The following is a 20,176-nucleotide window of genomic DNA, read 5'->3' on the forward strand; positions in this document are numbered from 1 at the left end:
GTGAAGCCAGCAGTGAAGTCACCAAATGGTTAAGGACAAAGCCTGAAGGGGATTTTTGGGTGCTGGAACAGAGGCTGTGGGGCTGGAAGGGAGCCTGAGGGGTCATCCTGTCCATCTCTTGCCCTCCACTCTCATTTGGGCAGCTTCAAACACCCTCAGCTCTCTGGGCTAGGCTGTCCTACAAGGAAAAATGCAATCTTCTTACACCGACCCTAAAAAAGGCTTTGCATAATTCCAGCTCCATACCCAGGACAGTGTGACACTGTTTGAGGACTGGGATGTGGTAGGTTTGAGAGCACAGTCCACCATATCCCAGAAGGATGTCATTTCCTGGCTCAGGCTCCCCAGCTTAGCAAGTGTTTGTCCCTGCTGCAGATCCCAAATCCCACTGTGCCAGGGCAGACGGGCCCCAGGGCAGCAGCTAATCCCTGTCCTGAAACAGATAATTTCCACCCTGTGCTCCCAGGCACACAGTAAATCCAGCCTGGATTTCCTCTCCCCTGTGTGGGCACACGCTGCTCCTGCTCCAGTGCCATCCCAGCACGTTCCATCACCACTTCCAAGGAGGGGTTCAGCAGTGGTTCAGCAGCAGATCCATGAAAACTGTCTGGCATGATGCCATAACTACTCTGTCCCACTGAACTCGGATTTATTTCTCCCATCTTGGACTTTCACACTTCATCTGGAGCTCCTTGAATGAGAGGGACTTTGAGCAAGGGCGTGGAGGGACAGGACACAGGGAATGGCTTCCCACTGCCAGAGGGCAGGGTTAGATGGGATATTGGGAATTAGGAATTGTTCCCTGGGAGGGTGGGCAGGCCCTGGCACAGGGTGCCCAGAGCAGCTATGGCTGCCCCTGCATCCCTGGCAGTGCCCAAGGCCAGGTTGGATGGGACTTGGAGCAGCCTGGGATAGTGGAAGGTGTCCCTGCCCATTGCAGGGGATGGGATAAGATGACCTTTAAATTCCCTTCCCATCCAAAGCATCTTGTGATTCCATGATTCTTTGTCAGCCAGCACCTCCAAGCATGTGGAGATGCCACCCATCCCTCAGAGCTGTGACCCCACCTCTCCAGAAAGGTGTCCTATCTGCTCCCTTCCCAAAACCCCAAGGCTGGGATGCCTTTCTCTCATCCAGCTTGGCCGGAGCAGCACCGGGCTCAGCACATGGGCAGCTGTCAGTGTGGTGGGAAACCCAATCCTTTCTGGGGCCGGAGCAGAGGGATAACACCAGGCTGAGATCATGGCCTGGAATACCCGGAGGGAGGGTCACCACAGCCACCCCTCCCACCACTGCTGGGCTTCCCACGGGCAACACAACCCCCAGTCCCAGCAGGAATGCTGCTCTTGAACCCCCAGCTACTGTCACCACTGCACAGGGACACACACAGCCACAACCGGCTCCCTGCAGGGCACTGCAAGCACCACACAGCACCGGATCCAAGGTGGAACAGGCAAAGCCATGGATGGAGCCAGCATCCAGGCAGACCCCAGTGCCAGCAAAGGATAGGCTGGGATAGGCAGGGAGTCCCGGGGGAAAGGCTCCTGAGCCAGCCATGCTGCAGGTGGCAGGTTTGCAGGTCTCACTCCTCCTTCCAACACTCCCCGCTGTGAAAAAGCCTCTGGAATGTGAGCCCAGAAAGCAAACACACTCCTGGCCACAGCAGGGGCCGCTGGCTGATAACTGCGGGCCCTTTGTGTCCTTTTTGGGATGGGCACCACTCCAGCCGCACCTGGAGCACATTGGCAAAGGTGGCAACAGTGGTGCCACGCTGGGCACACCCCGGAGAGCTGCCCGCCCCTCATCCGAGTGCTGGGAAGGAGCCGTTCCACAGGCGCTGCTGGAAGCGGCCTCAAATCACTGCCCTGATAATGGAAAAAAATCACTGTTTGGGAAAGAGGGCGGGAACCAGTGGGGATTTTCCGGGGGAAGCGGAGTTGCGCTTTCGTGTTCAAGTGAGTCACCAGGCTGAGAGGAATGGAACAAGCAACACATGGTGTGACTTTTGGGGCTGTCCTGTGCAGAGCAAGGAGCTGAACTCGATGATCCTTGTGTGTCCTTTCCAACCCAGGATATTCCATAATTCCGTGACTCAGGGGACAGGATGCTCCAGTATCATGGCACTCCAGAGCAGGGCAAAGCTCCCAGCCCTTTTCCAGACACTTGTGGTCAGTGACTGCTCTCTGTGTCACTGCATCCCTCCCATGTCCTGTGGGGTGTCCCAGTGCCAAACCTGGGGCTGGCAAACCGCAGCTGTCCCTGCTGGAGCTGGAGATGGTGGATACAGCTTCCCAAGATCTGCAACATCCCGAGGCACTTCTGTGCCTCAGTTTCCTATCCCTGCACTGGGTGCTCCTCCCTTCCTTCCTTCTTGGCCAGGAGATCGCTGGGAGCCAAGGGTGGAGTACAACAAAAATAGAGCTTTATTTTGGGACAAGTGCAATCGGAGCTGGGTCCTTCGGCCCCGGCGTGGAGATACAAGTGTGGCCACCACGGACCCCGGCAGCGTGCCAGGCACACACCGGGTTGTCCTTTGCCACGGTGAGCATGTGCTGTGTCACAGCCCAGCACTGTCCCATGTCACAGCCCACCACTGTCCTGGAGCGATGGCAGCTGGTCCAGGCTGCTCCCGTGCCCTCGGCTGGGCTCTCACCATCTCTGCCACGGATGCCAGTCTGCAGCGAGCTGGGAGGGGCGGGGACAGCTGTGGGGGCTGAGGGGCGTGGTGGGGACAAAGACAACATCGGCAGCACCACTGGCAGCCCCGTGGGATTGTCACGACACGGTGGGGATGGGGACAGGAGAGGGGACACACCTGCCCTGTCCTGGGCATTCGGTTCGGCCATGAGAACCGAGTGTACACAGAGAGCCAGAGGCCACTCCAGCCAGCAGAGCTCAGCAGTGACACACACACGGACAGACATACAGACACACACACACCTACTGTTTTCCCAGGTGGGACAGCAGCTGGATGCACAGAGCTGTGTATCCAGAGCTGTGTCCAGAGCCATGTCCCCGGGCGTGCCCAGCCCGTATGTTCACCGTGCAGAGCCAGTGCACAGTGGTACCTGCCAGCAGCACACACCTGCACACACACACTCATGGAGCTGTGCACGCCCAGCCTGCACACGCCAGCACACGTGTGCCACACAGACACTGCACACACCTGTGTACAGCCTGTGGCAACGCACACATGCCCACAAGCACAAGATCTGCTTGCACACAGAGCCTGTGCACACCCACACCTGCACCCAGAGCTGTGCACACCAATGTGTGCAGTGTCATACACATCAACACACGCATGTCCCAGACAGGGCCATGCTCACACCTGCAGAGCCTGTGCACACTCACAAGCACAGAGCTGTGCACAGATCCACTCACATCCAAGTGTGCAATTCCACACACATGCACACAGCAGTGCACACATCACGTGTGCACGTCAGCACGTCCATGTGCACAGTGCTGTGCACACCAGCACACCTGGACACTGTGCAAAGCAGGACGTGTACACTCACTTCTGGGCACACCAGAAAACACACGTGCACACAACCATGCACACTATCACACGTGTGTACCTCAGCAGCTGTGTGTGCACACAGAGCCATGCACAGTGGCACACACGTGCACAGTCACACACCCTGGCACACACATGCACAGAGGAGTCACACACACTGGCACACAGGTGCAGTCACACACACTGACATGTGTGCACAGTCACACACACTGACACATGTGTGCACAGAGGAGTCACACACACTGACACACAGGTGCAGTCACACACACTGACACATGTGTGCACAGAGGAGTGACACACACTGGCACACAGCTGCACATTCACACACACTGACACACGTGTGCAGAGTCACACACACTGACACACATGTGCACAGAGGAGTCACACACACTGGCACACGTGTGCACAGCTCTCCCCCAGAGCCCTCCTGGCCCCGACCCCCCTCGGGTCCCTACTCGTGGCGCGGGTGCCGCCGCAGCCCATGCAGGCCCCAGCAGGTGGCCAGGAGCCGGGGCTGGTGGTACAGCACCATCCCTGCCAGCGTCAGCGCCACGCCGGCATAGCCCAGCGCGCCCAGCCGCGTGCCGAACAGCAGCCACGACAGCAGCAGGTTGCCCACCACGGTGAGGCTGCCCAGGAGGTGCAGCGTGAGGGCCGAGGTGAGGGACAGGAGGCAGGAGGTGGCCAGGTTGTAGAGGACGGAGCCCAGGCAGCTGAGCAGAACACAGCCCCAGAGCGCGGCGTCGGGGCGAAGGACGCCCTGCCACGAGGGGCCCAGCTCCAGCGCCACAGCCGCCCCGAAGAGCAGCACGAAGCTGGGCAGGGACGTCAGGCCGAGCAGGGACAGCGCGTCCAGACGGTCCTCCTGCAGCAGCACACCTGGGGGGACAGGGGGACGGTCAGTGGGACATCCCAGGGGAACGCCTACCCGCCGCAGGGACACCCAGCACCCACAGGAGACACCCGGCCGCATGAAAGAAATCCCAAATGTCACTGGGAAGGGGGAAATGGGGGGCAGTTCCTTCCATGGGCTGGGGGTGCCCTGGTTTGCGGGGGTCCCAGTTTAGGGGTTCCCTGGTTTGGATGTGTCTCTGTTCAGGAGTTCAGGAATCCTTCATTTCTGGGATTCCTTGGTTTAGGGGGTGTCCCACTCTGGGGATGCCCTGATTCCGAGGGTGTCCGCTTTCAAGGGTGCCTGTGTTTGGGAGCGTTGGGCAAGGCAGCTTTCCCAGCCCGTTGCAGAGTGTTTGTCCCCATGTCCCCCCATCCAGGTCATCTGAGGACAGTGAGGACAGCGAGGACAGCAGGCACAGCAGGGCTGGCTGCCACACACAGACATGCCCCTACCCTCCCCAGGGCCACTGTCCATGTCCCAGTGGTGGTAAAAAGGTGACAGGGCAGTGGCACGATGACCAGTGGTGTCCTTGAGGGGCCACATCACCCCAGTACAGCCATGGATACCTTGGGGTGGGCACAGGGCCCCACGCCAGAGCCCATTCCCACAGTGCCCCGAGTCACAGGCTCCAGGGGAAACGCTCCCTTCCCAGACACACCCATTCCAGCTGGCTCCTCACTGCCATTTGCCAGGGACACCACGGCCTGGGTGGCACCGTGGCCACTGGAGTCCCCGGGAAGGGGGGACTCGCAGTGAGTCCAGCAGCCCACAGGGATGGGACAGGCTGGGTGAGCCTCAGCCAAGCTAGGGCACTTCCACCTGCCATGGCCCAAGGACACCACAGGGACACTAATGGTGTCTGACAAAGTCATGGCATCTCAGGGTTACAAGCGTGACACAGCCCTGAGAGGGGCAAGGGTGGCTCTGGGGTGGCACTGGGGTGATACAAGGGTGGCACCAAGGCCAAAAGGGACAGCAGGTGGCACCAGGACTGGGGTGAAACTGGGAGCCAGAGTGTCACCACGGTTGGGGTGACACTGTGGCCAAGGTGGGCAGGGAGTGTCAAAGCACAAGGGTGACACCAGTGATAGGGTGGGGTGGCATTGGGGCTGGGGTGAAACCAGGGTGCACAGAGGGTGGCAAGGCGAGCAGGGAGAACCTCCAGCACCGGGAGTGGCCCCGACGTGACAACAGCACCCCTGCACTCAGGGGCCATGCCAGGGCCAGGCAGACATGCAGGACAGGGACAGGGACAGGTGGCACTTACTCTGCTGGATGGACTTGAGGGCGCGGAGCACGGTGGCGGCCAGGAGGAAGCCGCAGCCGGGTTGGGAGAAGCAGAGCCCGCCGGCGATGCTGCAGGCGGCCCCGGCACACACCGGCCCCATGGCCCAGAACTGCAGCGGGTGCGGCCGCCGGCCCCCCAGCAGCCCCAGCACCAGCGTCACCAGCGGCGTGGTGGTGGCCACGGCCTGTGCCACGTCCAGCTGCACGTAGCTCAGGCCCAGGTTGCCCAGGGCCACGCTGGTGCAGAAGGTGAGGCTGAGCAGGTAGATCCTGGCGCGGGGCCGAGGGCCCGGTGCCCGTGCCCAGCCCAGCGGGTACCCCACGGCCACGCCGGACAGCATGTGCAGCGCCGAGAGCAGCAGCGGGTAGCGGAACCCGTGCGCCGCGAAGATCCACTTGTTGAGGCCGGCCATGGTGGTGCCGGTGCCCAGCCAGGCCAGCACGCTGAGGGTCAGCGGCAGCGCCGGCCCCGGCGGCGGCCGCCCCCCGTCCGCCTGCCCCGGGTCGGGCTTCCAGGGCCGCACGGTGCCCGCGCCCGCCGCGCTCATCGCGGCTTCATCGCCCCGCCGCGACCGCGGGCACATGGGCACCGGCTCCGCTGCCTCCGGCCGCCCCTCGCCGCTCTGCCCCGTCCTCTCGAGAGCCCCGCGATGGGTGCCGGCGACAGCGGCGCTGGCGCGGTGGCGGCCGCGCTGTCCCCGCTGCCCGCGGTGGCGTTGCCCCGGCCGGGGGTGCTGGCGGGGCTCAGCGCCGGGCTGGCGGTGCCATGTGCCGGGAGGCGGCGGCGGCGGCCGGGGCCGGCGGAAAGTTTGGTGATGGCGGGAGCGGAGGGCGGAGGCTCCGCCCTGCGAGGCCAGCGCGTCACTGCCGGGCGGGCGGGGCACGGCGGGCACGGGCACCGGGGACACAGCCAGCGGTGCCGCCCGCCCGCCGCGCACCCCGGCCCTCGGCACCCCGCGGTGGCTCCGTGGTGACAGCGGCGCCGCCTCCAAGGCCCGCCCGGCCCCCGGCGCCATCGCCGCCGACCCCGAGCCGCCGCTGCCCGGGGATTTTGGGGGCTGGATTAAACTGCCGGGGGAATCACGCAGTTTGGGCACACCTGGGGGTGCCCCTCGGGCACCGCGGTCCCCGAGCCCTGGACAGTGGGGGCTCAGTACCCCCCCCCCAGGGGGTTACAGAGGAGGAAGATCCAGCTTGCTGAGGATGAACAGCTCTGACTCGGACTCCCCAAATTTTTGGCCGTCCCAAAAATGCTTTGGAGACCCCAAAAACGGCTGCTCCCAGCCGCCGCCTGCCCCACTCCCGAGTGGGACCAGGACTGGAGGAACTGCTGGTTTTAGTGCTTCCATCCCACTGCACCTGTAGGACACAGAGCATCGTGTGTGTCCCCTCCTCCCGCCCCTGGCAGATTTGGGGTGCTGCACCACGGAAAGCAGGAGGCAGGGAGCCGGCAGGTCCTGTGCCCACAGTGGGGGTTTCATTGCCATCACCCCCCACCCTCTACCACTCGCTGAGGCGCAGGATGAGGGTCTCCCCATCCTGGGGTCTGTAGTCAGCGATACCTGTGGGGAGAGGAACAGTTTGGGGTGAGACAGCAGCCACGGGGCTGCGGGGGACCCCTGCCAGCTCCCCAGGGACCCCCACCCACCACTCACCCGTCTGCAGGGGGGTGTTGGGCGCAGTCAGGATCTGCCAGTAGTTCCGCTTCTCCTGCCGGGCCTCCAGCCCCAGCACCTGCGTCAGGAAGGGTCCCTGGGGGGTGTCCTGGGCGTGGAACCTGTGGGGTGGGACAGCGGGGTCAGGGGGGCGAGGGTGTTGCCTCGGCACTGCGGGGGGGGTACAGAGCTGCTCCAAGGGAGCTGTGCACTGGCAGCTGGAGTGAGCCCAGCACAGGGCACAGGTGCAGGGCACGTGGCCACCAGAGCGTGACCCCCACACACCTGAAGTCACGGGGCTCCAGCGCCGCAGCCGCCTGGAGCACGTCCAGGAGGGAGGCGCCGGCGGGCACGGGCACCAGGCGGTCGTAGAGCCGGAGCTCGTAGCACCAGGGCAGGGGACACTCCACCACCAGCTGCACCGTCTTGTTCCCCGGCACCTCAGCCAGGGGTTCCATGTCCAGGGGGGTCAGCGTGTCTGCGAGAAGCCACCACGGTACTGGTGACACCCAGCCACCCCTGTGGTGACACCAGCGCTGACCCCAATCCCGTTATCCCAGCTCCTACCTGGCTCCTCCCCGCAGGGCATGGAGGCGATGTCCAGGTAGGAGTGGCCGTGCAGCACCGGCAGCACCTGGGCCATGGTGGCGGCGGTGCCGAAGGCTTCCAGGTTCTCCAGCAGTGCAGCCATGGCCTGGCCGAACGCCGGCTCCGTCTGGCACTCACCCGTGGCCAGGAACACCTGGGACAGGGAGGGGTGGAGGTGGTGGGAAGAGGGAGGAGGGTTGGGTACCTGGGCACTGCACTGCTGAGCATCACCTGCCCCAGGGCAGCTGCCTCTGCCTGGGCACCAACATCTGCACTCCATGTCTGCACCTGCACCCACATCTGCACCCGCACCCACATCTGCAGACCCACTTCCCCCCATGCCCATTCCCAGTGCCAGCCCAGATGTCCCCTCAGGTGACACCCACCTGCAGGGCCCATGGGGTGCTGTAGATGTTGCCGATGATGCCGTCGGGGCCCTGGGCCTTGGCCATGTTCCTGCTGGCCTCGTGTGCAGCCACCCGGAGCTTGGCCGCCAGCCCGGTCCCCACCAACCTCCTCTGCTCCAGGCAGGTGAAGGCCAGTGCCACCACAGCCTCGGTGTCTGCAGGGACACCCCAGAGTCACCCCAGAGTCACACACATGCCGGGGTGCCACCGCCTGTGCCCATGGGCCCTTACCCACGGTGTTGCCACCATGCCCGAGCCTTCCGTGGTGCTGGGCCGTGAGGAGCCGCCGGACCACCTCCTCCCGCACCCGCTTGCGGTGCACACACAGCGCCAGCACGCCCAGCCCGTACTGGTAGTAACTGGTGACGGGGTGGCCTTGCCGCCGGGAGCCTGGGGACAACGTGTGGTGTCATCAGGGTGAGCCGGTGCCTCACAGCTAGACATGTGGGTGCCAGGTGGGCACTCACCCCACAGGGACACTCTCACCTGTCCAGTCCTCCTCCAGGTAGTACTTGAGCCATGTCACCAGCGAGCGATGGGGACTGAGCTGGGGGCAGGTGGCCTGCAGCCCCAGCAGGTACAGTGCCAGCCGCCCCGTGTGCGGGGGCTCCTCCCTGCTCCTGCAAGGCACCGGTTACCTCCCAGGACAGTGCCTGAGGTGTCACCTGCCCCGAGGGGACCCCGGGACACCCACACGTACATGCTGCGCTCAGCGTCCCAGCGGGAGTGGCTCTGCAGGCTCCTGCGGGGACAGGACATCAGCGTGGGGGACAGGGGCGGCCCCAAAGGCCCGTGGGGGACCCCCGGGCACCCACCTGCCGTAGTGCCGGAAGGTGTCCTGCAGCCGCTCCAGGTAGCGCCGCTCCAGCCGCGGGTCGTGCTCGCGGGCCAGGCGCAGGGCCAGGTACACGGCGGGGTCGGGGTCCCGCGCGGGGTCCCCCGCCAGCCCCAGCAGCCGCGCACCCAGCGCCCGCACGGCGCCCGCCGAGCCCTCCGGGGGCTCTGCCCGGCCCGGGAGAGGCAGCGCAGGTCAGGGGGCCCGAGAGGGCCGGGACCCCCCCAGGCACGGCCCTGCCGCTCCACAGCCCCCCCAAAGCTGTGCGGGGCCGCGGTGGGGAGGGACCCCCGGCACCCACCCATCCACGCACCCCACACCCTCCGCGTCCCCCCACATCCCATAACCTCCAGAATTCCCACCAAAAAAAAAAAAAAGAGGAAGAAACAAGGAGACGTGACATGGGTCAGGAGCACAGAGGACCCGAGGGGGTGGCGGGGGTCTGGGGTGACACCTCCGTCCCCAGGGACCCGTGCTGGGGGTGGGCACGGGCTGGCTCCGGGCAAGGGAAGGGGCGGCAGGGACTGGGTTGGGGGGAGCTGAGCCCCGGAGAATTTGTCACCGAGGGGCTGGAGATGGGGCTCATCCTTCCCGGCCCCGCTCCCCGGGGACCCCCGAGCTCAGGACGAGCTCCCGGCCCGGGGGGTCCCGGGCAGCTTCGGGGGCCGGGGCCGCACTCACCGCAGCAGCGGGCGGGCAGGACCGCGGGCAGCAGCAGCAGCAGGACGAGCGGCAGCCCCATGCCGGAACGGGACAGGGGGACACGGGGATGGCACAGCCCCGCCGGACAGCCGGGAGCGACGGGACGAGCCGGGAGCGGGGACAGCGCGGGAAGGTGTGGCGAGAGGCCGCTTCCGCACGCCGGGGCCGAGTCAGCACAAACGGGGCAGAAGTTGGGCTGAGGCGTAGCCGGGCGCTGCAGGGCAGAATTCCCACCAGCCCGGGACAGCCTGCCCGGGACAGCCCGACCCGAGGTGCCGCTGCTCGGGGCAACGCCGGAGGCCACAGCCCGAAAATAGACAGGGCTGAAACCCGTCCAAACCCGCCCCCTGGAAAGGAGAATCGCCATGCTCGCCTCCAAGTACCATTTAATTGAGAAAACGGACATTGATCAGCCGCACCCGGGAGCCGCGAGACAGGCGGGGAGGGGGCACGAGCCCCCCAGAAAATCCCTAAAGCCAGGGGTGTGGGGGGTCCTGAGCCCCAGGAGGTGGAACTCCCCCTGCCGGGGGTAGGTGCGGTCCTGAGCCACAGAAGCGAACCCGCCGAGCCCAGGAGGGGATCCCGGGGCGCCGCTGGGCTCAGGTCCCGTCAGCCCGGGGACACCCGAGCACGGGGGACGGGCCTGGGGAGCCCCTGCTACCGAAACCCCCCGGGCCAGGGCGTTCCCAAACACCCGCCCCGGTGCCTGCGGTCGGTGCTGCGGCGTCAGGGACCACAGGAGGGCAGCGGGTCCCGCAGGTCCGGGCAGGGACCCGCGGCCGCCATCCCGGTGTGCGACCGACCCCAGGGCAGGCCCGCCGGTCCTGCCTCGCTATATCCCGGCGTGCTCCATGACACCACTGCCTCATTGTGTCCCGGCACGCCCTGCGCAGCCCCGTCCCGGTACATCCCGGCACACCCCGCGCTGCTAGGACACGGTATATCCCGACGTGCTTCGCGCCGTCCCTACCTCGCTATATCCCGGCATACCCCACGAGGCACCGCAATATCCCAGTGCGCTCTGCGCCTCAGGACCCCTCCTGCTGGAGCTCTGGGCTGCCCGTGGCGCGCCTGACTGAGCCCCCGGTGCCGCCTGCCCCGGCCCGCTCGGTGTCCGCGCTGCTCTCGGTGCCCGCGCTGATCGCGGTGTCCGCGCTGCTCTCGGTGCTCGCGTGGCCGCTCCGGTGTGCGCAGGCCCGGCCGCTGGGCAGGCGGGGCGCGGGCAGCGCGGGGTCCTGCGTTGCGCGGGCGCACGTGGCGGCGCGCGGCCATGGGCGGGCTGGAGAAGAAGAAGGTACCGGGCCCGTGCCCGCCCCTCCTTTCGGCCGCGGGCACGCCGCCCGCTGCCTCCCCGTGCCCTTCCTCCCTCTCCCCTCCCTGCCCTCCCCGTGCCCCCCGGTGTCGGTCCGTGGCTGCTCCCCCCGTGCCGGTGCCGCCCCTCCGGCCGCGGCGTGCCCCTGCAGCCCTCCCTGGCAGCGGTGCTCGCTCCCTCTCCCGGTGCCCGGTTCCGCTCCTGCCCCCGCGCTGGCCGTGCCCGGTGCCCCCTTCCAGCCCCCCATCCCCCGGTTCCCGTCTCTGCTCCCTCTCCGCTCCCGGTGGTCCCGGGCCGGTTGCGGGGTCCCCTCCGCACCCCCGGCCTCCCGCCAACGCCCCCGTCTCTCCCCAGTACGAGCGCGGAGCCGCCACCAACTACATCACCCGGAACCGGGCGCGGAAGAAGCTGCAGCTCAGCCTGCCCGACTTCAGGTGCGGCCGCGCCCCCCGGGACCCCGAACCCCGTACCTGCAAACCCTCCGGTCCCCTGGAGCTCCCCCGGGACCCCCCCGGGCAGCGACGGGCGGTGGAGCCCGCGCTGGGTGCGGGGGTGGCCCCGGGACCCCCCAAACCCCTTCCCCGGTGCCCCGAAGTCCCCCGGGACAGCCTCAGCACCCCCCGCTCCCCCTCCCCCCCAACCGCCCCAGAGCCCAGAGCCCTCCTGCGGAGCCAGAGCCCCGGGCTGTGCCCGTCCCGACCCCAGCGACCGCCCCTCAGCCCGGGGGGAGCAGGGGCTGAGCAGACCCCCGAGCTCTGTGCTGGCTGTGGGGCTGGGACACCCTGAGCTCCTCCCCGAGGGTCGGCCCTTTCCCTCGGGGTCTGTCCTGGCCTCCAGGCTGCCAAATTCGCGCTTCCCCCTCCAAGGGAGGGGCCTGGGCTGTCCCAGGGGATGGGTGACCCCCCGTCCCAGCACTGTCCCTGTCCCCAGGCGCCTCTGCATCCTCAAGGGGATTTACCCCCACGAGCCCAAGCACAAGAAGAAGGTGAACAAGGGCTCCACTGCCCCCAGGACCTTCTACCTGCTCAAGGACATCAAATTCCTGCTCCATGAGCCAATTGTCAACAAATTCCGGGAGTACAAGGTGATTGTCCCCCCCGAGGGGTCCCCCTGGGGCCTGTCCTGGGCCACAGAGCCCCCATGGCCCCCTGTCCCCCCAGGTGTTCGTCAGGAAGCTGCGGAAGGCCTACGGGAAGAGCGAGTGGGGCACTGTAGAGAGGCTGAAGGACAACAAACCCACCTACAAACTCGACCACATCGTCAAGGAGAGGTGAGGCAGCCCTGGATGAGCCACCTGCAGCATAGTGGAAGGTGTCCCTGCCCATGGCAGGGGTGGCACCAGATGAGCTTTGAGGTCCCTTCCAACCCAAACCATTCCTGAGATTCTCTGATCTTTCACCACATCCATCCATCTCTGGGAATGTGCCTCGTGTGCAATTTCTGGAGTTACTGGAGGAATGTTGTGTATTGGGCTGGAAAAGAAGGATGAGAGAGCACGGAATGCCCAGCCATCCTGGGTGGCTCCAGGAGGACACAGGGAACTCCCCTGGCTCTCCCTGTGGGGTGTTTTCCTCAGAGGGCTCATGAAGGGTTAATGCTGCCAAGGCTCTGTGGGTTTGGTGGTCATGAGCAAGGAGGGGACACAGGAGGGAGGAAACCCCATACCCGTTCCTAAATGAGGATATTCCATCGCTCTCTGTGTGGCCCTGCTGGGATGTGCAGGTGGATGCTCCACAGTTCCCATTCCTTTCTCACCCGGGGTCTCCCCCAGCCCCAGCAGCCTCTGCAGGACTCTGGGGCTGGCTGTGACCCCCTTGTCCCCCACCTGGGCACAGGTACCCCACGTTTGTGGACGCCCTGCGGGACCTGGACGATGCCTTGTCCATGTGCTTCCTGTTCTCCACCTTCCCCCGCACGGGCAAGTGCCACGTGCAGACCATCCAGCTGTGCCGGCGCCTGGCTGTGGAGTTCCAGAACTACGTCATTGCCTCCCGCTCCCTGCGCAAGGTGGGACCTGCTGGGGGGCGGGGGGCTCACCCTGCCTGGGGCTCTGGCATGCCAGCTCACAGATCCCACTGGGATCTGAGGAACCCCCTGCCAGGGGAAGGATGACAGTGACAGGGACACAGCAGCCTTGCCTCCGCTGAGCCTTGCTCTGTCCTGCCAGGTGTTCCTCTCCATCAAGGGCATCTACTACCAGGCAGAGGTGCTGGGGCAGCCCATCACCTGGATCACCCCCTACGCCTTCGCGCACGACGTGAGTACCTGGGGAGAGCCCGGGGGATCGCCCCAGGATCCTTGGGGATCACCAAGGGGTGAGGGACCATCCCGTGGCACATGGGACACAGACCACAGGGCCTGACTGCAGAGGCACATGGGGACACAGCCACCTGTCACCTGGGGGTGCCCCGGGGCGGCCGGTACCAGTCTCCCCAGTTCCTCGTGTCCCCAATCATTAACGTGTTCCTTTATCAGCCATTAAAGATTAACCTGTGGGAGCAAGGCTGGTGGAGCAGAGGGAAGGGATGAGTCAGATCCTGCAGCCTCCCCAAAGGGATTCTGCTGTGTCCCCCAGGCAGCGGGGCACAGGGATGTCCCCGCTGTGCTGGGACAGCTTCCCCTGAGCCTTGGCAGGAGCTCACAGGCACAGCAGGGCCCTCTGCATTCCCTCCCGGGATTTCCAGGGCTGAGCACTGTTGGGTTCAGGTTTTGTGGTTTTATGGTTCTGAATCATAGAACCCTGGAACATTTTCAGTTGGAAAGGACCTTAAAGCCCATCCCATTCCACCCCTGGGCGAGGACACTTTCCACTGTACCAGGTGGCTCCAAGCCCCATCCAACCTGGCCTTGAAGACTTCAGGGATGGGGCAGCCTCAGCTTCTCTGGGCATCCTGTGCCAAGGCCTGCCCACCTTGACAGGGGACAATTCCTGCCCTATATTCCATCCATCCCTACCCTCTGGCAGTGGGAAGCCATTCCCTCTTGTCAGCTCTGCCGTACCCTGCACTCTTCACCTTGAAGAGTTGGAGTCCCTGGACCAAACCCCAAGATCCCCATCCATGATGGGATGAAGTGTTCCATGTATCCAGGCACGGAGGGGTGGCAGCAGGACCCTGGGGGAAGCCTGCAGAGTTCTCCCTGCTCAGGGTCTGGTGGTGGCTGTGACATCTCTGCAATTGGGGCATGTTTACATTGGTTTTCAAGAAAAGGTTCTTCCCCCAGAGGGTGCTGGCACTGCCCAGGCTCCCCAGGGAATGGGCACAGCCCCGAGGCTGCCAGAGCTCCAGGAGCCTTTGGACAGCGCTGCCAGGGATGGACAGGATGGGGTTGTTGGGGGGTCTGGGCAGGGACAGGAGTTGGGCTGGATGATCCCTGTGGGTCCCTTCCAGATCGGGGGATATTGTGTGATCCTTTTCCCTGTGGGTGGAATGGGCCCCTGTGGAGGGGAGTCCTTTATCCCTGTGTCCCATCCCGTGTGCTGGCAGCACCCCACAGACGTGGATTACCGGGTCATGGCCACCTTCACCGAGTTCTACACCACCCTGCTGGGCTTCGTCAACTTCCGCCTCTACCAGTCCCTGAACCTGCTGTACCCCCCCAAGGTGAGGCCACCCCCGGGGTCACTGTGTCCCACCCTGGGGTGGTGGCAACCAGATTGGTGGGATGGAGGGTGAAAATGAGAGATTTTTGGGATATCTGTTTTTGGGAGCTGCCTCTTCACCCCTTTTCCTCCCCAGATCGACAGCCAGGCTGAGGATGAGCTGAAGCCTGCAGAGGGCAAGGAGTACGCCATGGATTCAGAGAGCTACCTGGAGGTGAGGGACACTGCTGGCACTGTGACCCATGGGGACATGGTGGCCTTCGTGTCCTGCCCACAGCCCTCTTGGCATGGCACCAAAGGACAGAGCCAGATCCCTGCAGGGTGGAGGGGGCTGATCCCAAACTCCCTGTTCCTGCAGAGTAGAGCTGGGCTCGGCCTCGGGCACCACCAGCCTCCCCCTGCATGGCCAGGGTCCCCCCAGGTCCCGTGTTGGGGATAGTGCCTGGAGGAGGCTGAATTCTGTCCAGGCCCTGTCTCTTCCAGCCTCTTGCTCTGATAAATCCCCTTCCCCCGTGGGGCTGCCCCTTTTCCCACCCCCTGGATGTGACTCCGTGTCCTGTCCCTGCAGAGGCTCTCGGCTCTGAGCGCCAGCCTGGCCCGGGCTGTGGCTCCAACCCATGAGGACGAGGTGGAGGTGGATGAATTCCCAGTGGAGGGGGTAAGACCCTGGTGGGGGGCTGATCCCTGGCCTTGGGGGATCCTGTCCTGTGCCCAGGCTGGCAGCTTGGGGACAACTCCTGAGACCCCTCCTTGGCAAGGGCTGTGTGTGGGGAGGAGGCTGAGGACTTTGCTCTGAGCAGGAGACAGCAGAGCTGATGGATGCCAAGAGGAAGGAGCAGGAGGCTCTGGAGAAGCACAAGAAGCTCTTTGAGGGGCTGCGCTTCTTCCTCAACAGGGAGGTGCCCCGGGAGCCGCTGGCCTTCGTCATCCGGTGCGTGGTGGGCAGGAGACCCTCAGCAACCCTGGCCTCCCCCTCTGGCAGGACTTCTGGGGCCAACCCACCCGATGGCCTTTGGGTGGGGTGACCCTGAGGGTCCCACCTGCCTGTCTGACTCCCTGGTGGCGTTGCCCGCAGGTGCTTTGGTGGCCAGGTGTCCTGGGACAAGTCCCTGTGCATCGGTGCCACCTACGACGCCACCGACCCGTCCATCACCCACCACATCATCGACCGGCCCCGCCTGGACAAGCAGGTGGTTGGCAGGTGGGTGCGGCAGGGGGGCCCTCCCCAGAGCAGCCATCCCTGAGCTGTCCCACGGGCTCCAGAGCCTGAGGTGGGACTCCTCTGCCCCGCCCAGGTACTACCTGCAGCCCCAGTGGGTTTTTGACTCGGTCAACGCCAAGCTGTGCCTGCCTGTGGCCGATTATTTCCCCGGGGTCCTGCTGCCCCCGCACCTCTCGCCCTTCGTGACGGAGAAGGAGGGTGACTACGTCCCTCCTGAGAAGCTGAAGCTGCTGGCCCTGCAGAGGGGAGAGAATCCAGGTGCTGGGAGCCCTCAGAGGAGCTTGGGAGCTGGGCTGTGCCTGCTCCAGAGCATCCCAAGGGTAACGGTGGTGTCTCCTTGTAGAGGAAGAGAGTGAAGAGGAGGAGGAGGAAGAAGAGGAGGAAGAGGAAGGTGACAATGACAAAGAAGAGGAGGAAGAGGAAGATGAGTCTGAGAAGGAAGAGGAGATGAAATTACAGAAGATGGAAGAGCAGAAGATGGAAGAGCAGAAGACTCAGAGCAACAAGGTGGGAGCCCAAGGAGGCAGCTCCGGTGCCCCTGTCCCTGCTGAGGGGTGTCCCTATCCTGAGACCACTGGGGTACTCACACAGTCATGGAATGGTTTGGGTTGGGAGGGGCCTTAAAGCTCATCTTGTTCCAGCCTCTGCCATGGGCAGGGACACCTCCTGCTGTCCCAGGTTGCTCCAAGCCCTGTCCAGCCCAGCCTGGAACACTTCAGGGGTGCTCCTGGCCCCACACTCATGAGCTGCAGCTCCCAGCCCTGTTGGCCTGGCTGTGAGGGCTGTGGCTCTCCCTGGCCCGCAGTGAAAGGGCTGGAAATGCCTGTCCCTTGGAAGGAGGGTGGGTTCCCAGCATCCTGAGCTCCCTGGCTCCCCACAGGTGCTTCCTGTGAAGGTGACGCCAGGCAAGGTGCGGGTGGAGGACAAGCAGCGCCTGGAGCAGGAGCAGCAGAGCGAGGAGAAGCGCTTGGCCATCATGATGATGAAGAAGAGGGAGAAGTACCTCTACAAGAAGATCATGTTTGGGAAGAAGCGCAAAATCCGCGAGGTACGGAGGCTGGGCCCCTCACCTGCATCCCGGGGCGGGCTCTTCCCAAACCCACTCGTTCCTTCTGCTCCTCCCTGTCCCTGGGGAAGGTGTTGAGGTCCCTGCCAGTGTCCCCAGGCTGCCCCAGGCGGGCAGAGCTCCCTGTGTCCCCTCAGGGCTCTCCGTACCCCAGCCCTGATCCCGGTGCCGTGGGGTCCGTCCTCCACGTGCAGCTGGAGCTTGGGTGGGACCGAGGGCTTGCAGCCCCTGTCCTGCTCTGGCTGAGGGTCTCGGGGGTCTCTCCCCAGGCCAACAAACTGGCTGAGAAGAGGAAAGCCCACGATGCAGCCCTCAAGGAGCAGAAGAAGAAGAACAAGAAGGCACGGCAAGCGTGACGGGGCCGGGGGCTCCTGGATGGTTTTCCACTGTTGCTTTTGGGTGGAAAACCCTTGGCTTTGCTCCTGGGGCAGAAATGCTGTGTTTGAAATGTTTCCCATCTGTAAATACACCTGCTGCTCTGCCTTTCCCTGCTGCCCTCTGCGGAGTCGGTGTTACAAGGACTGTCCTCTCCATGCTGGTGCCACCTCTGCGTGAGGAAGAGGAGGCCAAGGAGAGCTCTGGGATCGTTCCGTGTGAATTTGCACAGCCCTGGCTGCTGGAGCCTGGCTCCCAGGAGCTCCCCGGGACAGAGGAGTGCGGGAGCCCGGAGCTGCTTCCCAGTATCCACACAGAAAACCATATTCCTCTGTATTTTTATTTTTAATTAAAGAAGGTGACGCTTTCCTGGTGGTATTTGTTGTCTGCTCCTTCTGCCTGGGCAGGGGGGAGGCCCCTCAGGGGGTGATGTGGATGGATGTGGAGATCCATGGCTGCTGCCAGGGTTGCTGATCCTGCTGGATGTGTTCTTGCATCAGCAGTTATCTGTCAGTCGTGGGTTTTCCCCCAAAAACACCTTGGAGACACCACAGCTGGGACAAGGTGTCTCATGGGGTTTATGGGCACACCTTTGTCCCCAAATGTGGTGAAGACTGTTTCACTGAGGAATTTTTGGAGGACACCACTGGCACTGCTGTGGGGACACAGAGAGGTTCTGGAGAGTAACAGCCCCTGGCAGGGAGTGAGCTCAGACAGGGAACAGCTGGCAACACCCAGACTTTCAGATTTAGTTTATTTTCCTAGATATTTGTTTCCAAATTTTTTCTTTACTTTTTTTAATATTCAATTTTATTTAAGTGCTTTTTTCTTTTTACTGTTTCCATTCTCCCCCTTTGTTTTCCATATTTTTCTTTTTTCATTTTTTCTTTTCTGTCTTTTATTTTTATTCCTTTTTATTCTTTTATTTTTCCCCTTGACCTGTTCCCCCCTTTATATTCCCTCCCTTTTTTCTTCTTATTTCCCTTTTTTTTTTTTTTTTTTTTTCTTTCAGCTTCAGAGGGTTGGAAGGTTTTTTCCCTTTGTTTTTCTCCTTGCTGTCCCCTCTCCCAGGAGGAGCAGGACTGACCCCTGGGGCACCCCAGGGCCGGGGCTCCCCTCAGAGCAGAAGACCCCGAACAGGGCCTCAAGCCCTGGGAGTTCCCAGCCCCGAACAAACCTCAGCTCCCCAAACCCCTGCCCCAAACAAACCAGCCCGTGCCCCGAAAAACCTCAGCTCCCCAAACCCCTGCCCCAGACAAACCAGCCCCTGCCCCAAGCCAGCCCCAGGCCTCTCTCCAGGCCAGGCCTCGGGCCTGGGCCGGTCGGGCAAGGCCGGTGCCGGTGGCCACAGACCGGTCCGGCCGCCCGGGGCCTCCCCGGCACATAAAGGCGTGTGTCCGGCCAAGTGTGACCCCCTCAGCATTGCCACCCTCGGCCTCCTCACCCAATCCCTCAGGATCCAGGGCTCCCTCGGAATCCACGGCTCCAGCCATCACAGCTTTCAGTGAGTGATGCTTTGTACCCCCAAATCCATGGGGGACAGGGACGGGGGTGGGGATGAGGTGGTGGAGCCCTCCCAGTCACCCCCGTGGGACGTGGTGAATGTGGGGAATTGGGGGTTTGCAGCTTCCCAGCTCGGTCACATTTGTCCCCAGGCTGTCAGCATTCCATGGCTGAGCTGCCACATACCGGCCACTGCAGCTCTCTTCTGGCTGGAAACCCTTTACAACCCATTCCCCAGAAAATGGGAAACCTGGAAATACTTTGTGACCCATTCCAAAAAAAAAAGAAAAAAAAAGGGGGAAACCTGGAAAACCTTCATAACCCACCTGCAAAAAGGGGGAAACCTGGTATCCCTTTGTGAGCCATCCCAAAAAAGAGGGAGAAACCTGGAACTGGGAGAGGTGCCCTGCAGAGAAAGGGTGGGACAGCTCATTGCTCCCACGCCACCAGTTCCACAGCAAATCCTGTGACTGTGACCACTGGTCTTCACCCCTTCTCTTGCGATGATGATGATGATGATGATGAAAACTGAGGTGTTCTGGCTTTTCCTGATCTTGGAGGGTCATATAGGTTACCCTGGTGAGGTCAGGCAGGATGGGGAAGCTGCCAGGGATGAAGCAAGAGCTGCCAGCTCACTGCAAGGTGATGTCCGCAAATCCTGTAGGGACAAGCTCTGAACCCCAAACACCCCCAACAGGGATGGTGAGTCCCAGGCATGGCCAAGGTGGTCACCCCTTGCTTGGGCCCCAATGCTGACATCACCCCTTTAGTGACAGAGACTAAGGAAGAGCCAAGGCTGCGTCCAGGAGCAGAAGAGCCCCTTTCTCACCCTGCCACATGCAGGGTGACAGACCGGCGACAGGGCTGAGCCCTCCTGGTGTGGCCAGGGCACCCTCTGGGCACCCACTCGGCTGCTGTGACAAGAGGAGGGTGGAAAGGCTGCTGGCACCGTGGTTGTCCCACATTGGAGATGCCAGAATATTGCTCTCATTAAGGCCATAAATCCATGGAAACAGTGGGAGGGAGGAAGGAGGGCGGGGAAGCTGCGGGAGAATGAAGGGGAGCCGGTGGTGCGTGGCCAGGGTGCCGCGGGGAGCAGGCGGCTGGGACGGGGTGCGGGAGCCAGCTCCCCAAACCCAGGTGAGCTCCGGCTGCAGGAGGTGACGGCCAGGCCATGAGCTGTCCTGTGGGACGAGGAGGAGGAGGACGGTGGC

The 20,176-nt window shown here is 63.5% G+C and overlaps 3 protein-coding genes across 4 annotated transcripts; 1 reads left to right on the forward strand and 2 right to left on the reverse strand.

The window, feature by feature from the left end:
• Positions 1 to 2,400: 2,400 nt before the first annotated feature.
• SLC35E4 (solute carrier family 35 member E4) lies at positions 2,401 to 7,003 on the reverse strand. Its single transcript, XM_041488974.1, has 2 exons — positions 5,677 to 7,003; positions 2,401 to 4,393 (listed from the first exon to the last, which is right to left on the reverse strand). Exons 1-2 carry the CDS (start codon positions 6,710 to 6,712, stop codon positions 3,966 to 3,968), a joined length of 1,464 nt encoding a protein of 487 aa, XP_041344908.1. The 5' UTR covers positions 6,713 to 7,003; the 3' UTR covers positions 2,401 to 3,965.
• A 148-nt stretch (positions 7,004 to 7,151) lies between these two features.
• Positions 7,152 to 10,102, reverse strand: TCN2 (transcobalamin 2). Of its 2 annotated transcripts, XM_041488977.1 has the most exons (10): positions 9,863 to 10,102; positions 9,162 to 9,348; positions 9,047 to 9,088; positions 8,833 to 8,966; positions 8,578 to 8,736; positions 8,326 to 8,501; positions 7,919 to 8,093; positions 7,637 to 7,829; positions 7,352 to 7,473; positions 7,152 to 7,258 (listed from the first exon to the last, which is right to left on the reverse strand). In XM_041488977.1, exons 1-10 carry the CDS (start codon positions 9,921 to 9,923, stop codon positions 7,197 to 7,199), a joined length of 1,311 nt encoding a protein of 436 aa, XP_041344911.1. In that variant the 5' UTR covers positions 9,924 to 10,102; the 3' UTR covers positions 7,152 to 7,196. The 2 variants fall into 2 exon arrangements, with proteins under 2 accessions (XP_041344911.1, XP_041344912.1); XM_041488978.1 differs by lacking the exon at positions 9,047 to 9,088.
• An 815-nt stretch (positions 10,103 to 10,917) lies between these two features.
• Positions 10,918 to 17,826, forward strand: PES1 (pescadillo ribosomal biogenesis factor 1). The gene is made up of 15 exons (XM_041488973.1): positions 10,918 to 11,177; positions 11,550 to 11,629; positions 12,126 to 12,279; positions 12,356 to 12,465; positions 13,031 to 13,202; positions 13,363 to 13,452; positions 14,681 to 14,797; positions 14,933 to 15,010; positions 15,365 to 15,454; positions 15,597 to 15,727; positions 15,872 to 15,997; positions 16,092 to 16,276; positions 16,362 to 16,525; positions 16,899 to 17,066; positions 17,354 to 17,826. Exons 1-15 carry the CDS (start codon positions 11,154 to 11,156, stop codon positions 17,438 to 17,440), a joined length of 1,776 nt encoding a protein of 591 aa, XP_041344907.1. The 5' UTR covers positions 10,918 to 11,153; the 3' UTR covers positions 17,441 to 17,826.
• The last annotated feature ends 2,350 nt before the right edge of the window (positions 17,827 to 20,176 follow it).

This window comes from Pyrgilauda ruficollis, unplaced genomic scaffold (genome assembly GCF_017590135.1).
Source record: "Pyrgilauda ruficollis isolate IOZ18807 unplaced genomic scaffold, ASM1759013v1 scaffold9, whole genome shotgun sequence".
Taxonomy (NCBI): Eukaryota; Metazoa; Chordata; class Aves; order Passeriformes; family Passeridae; genus Pyrgilauda; species Pyrgilauda ruficollis.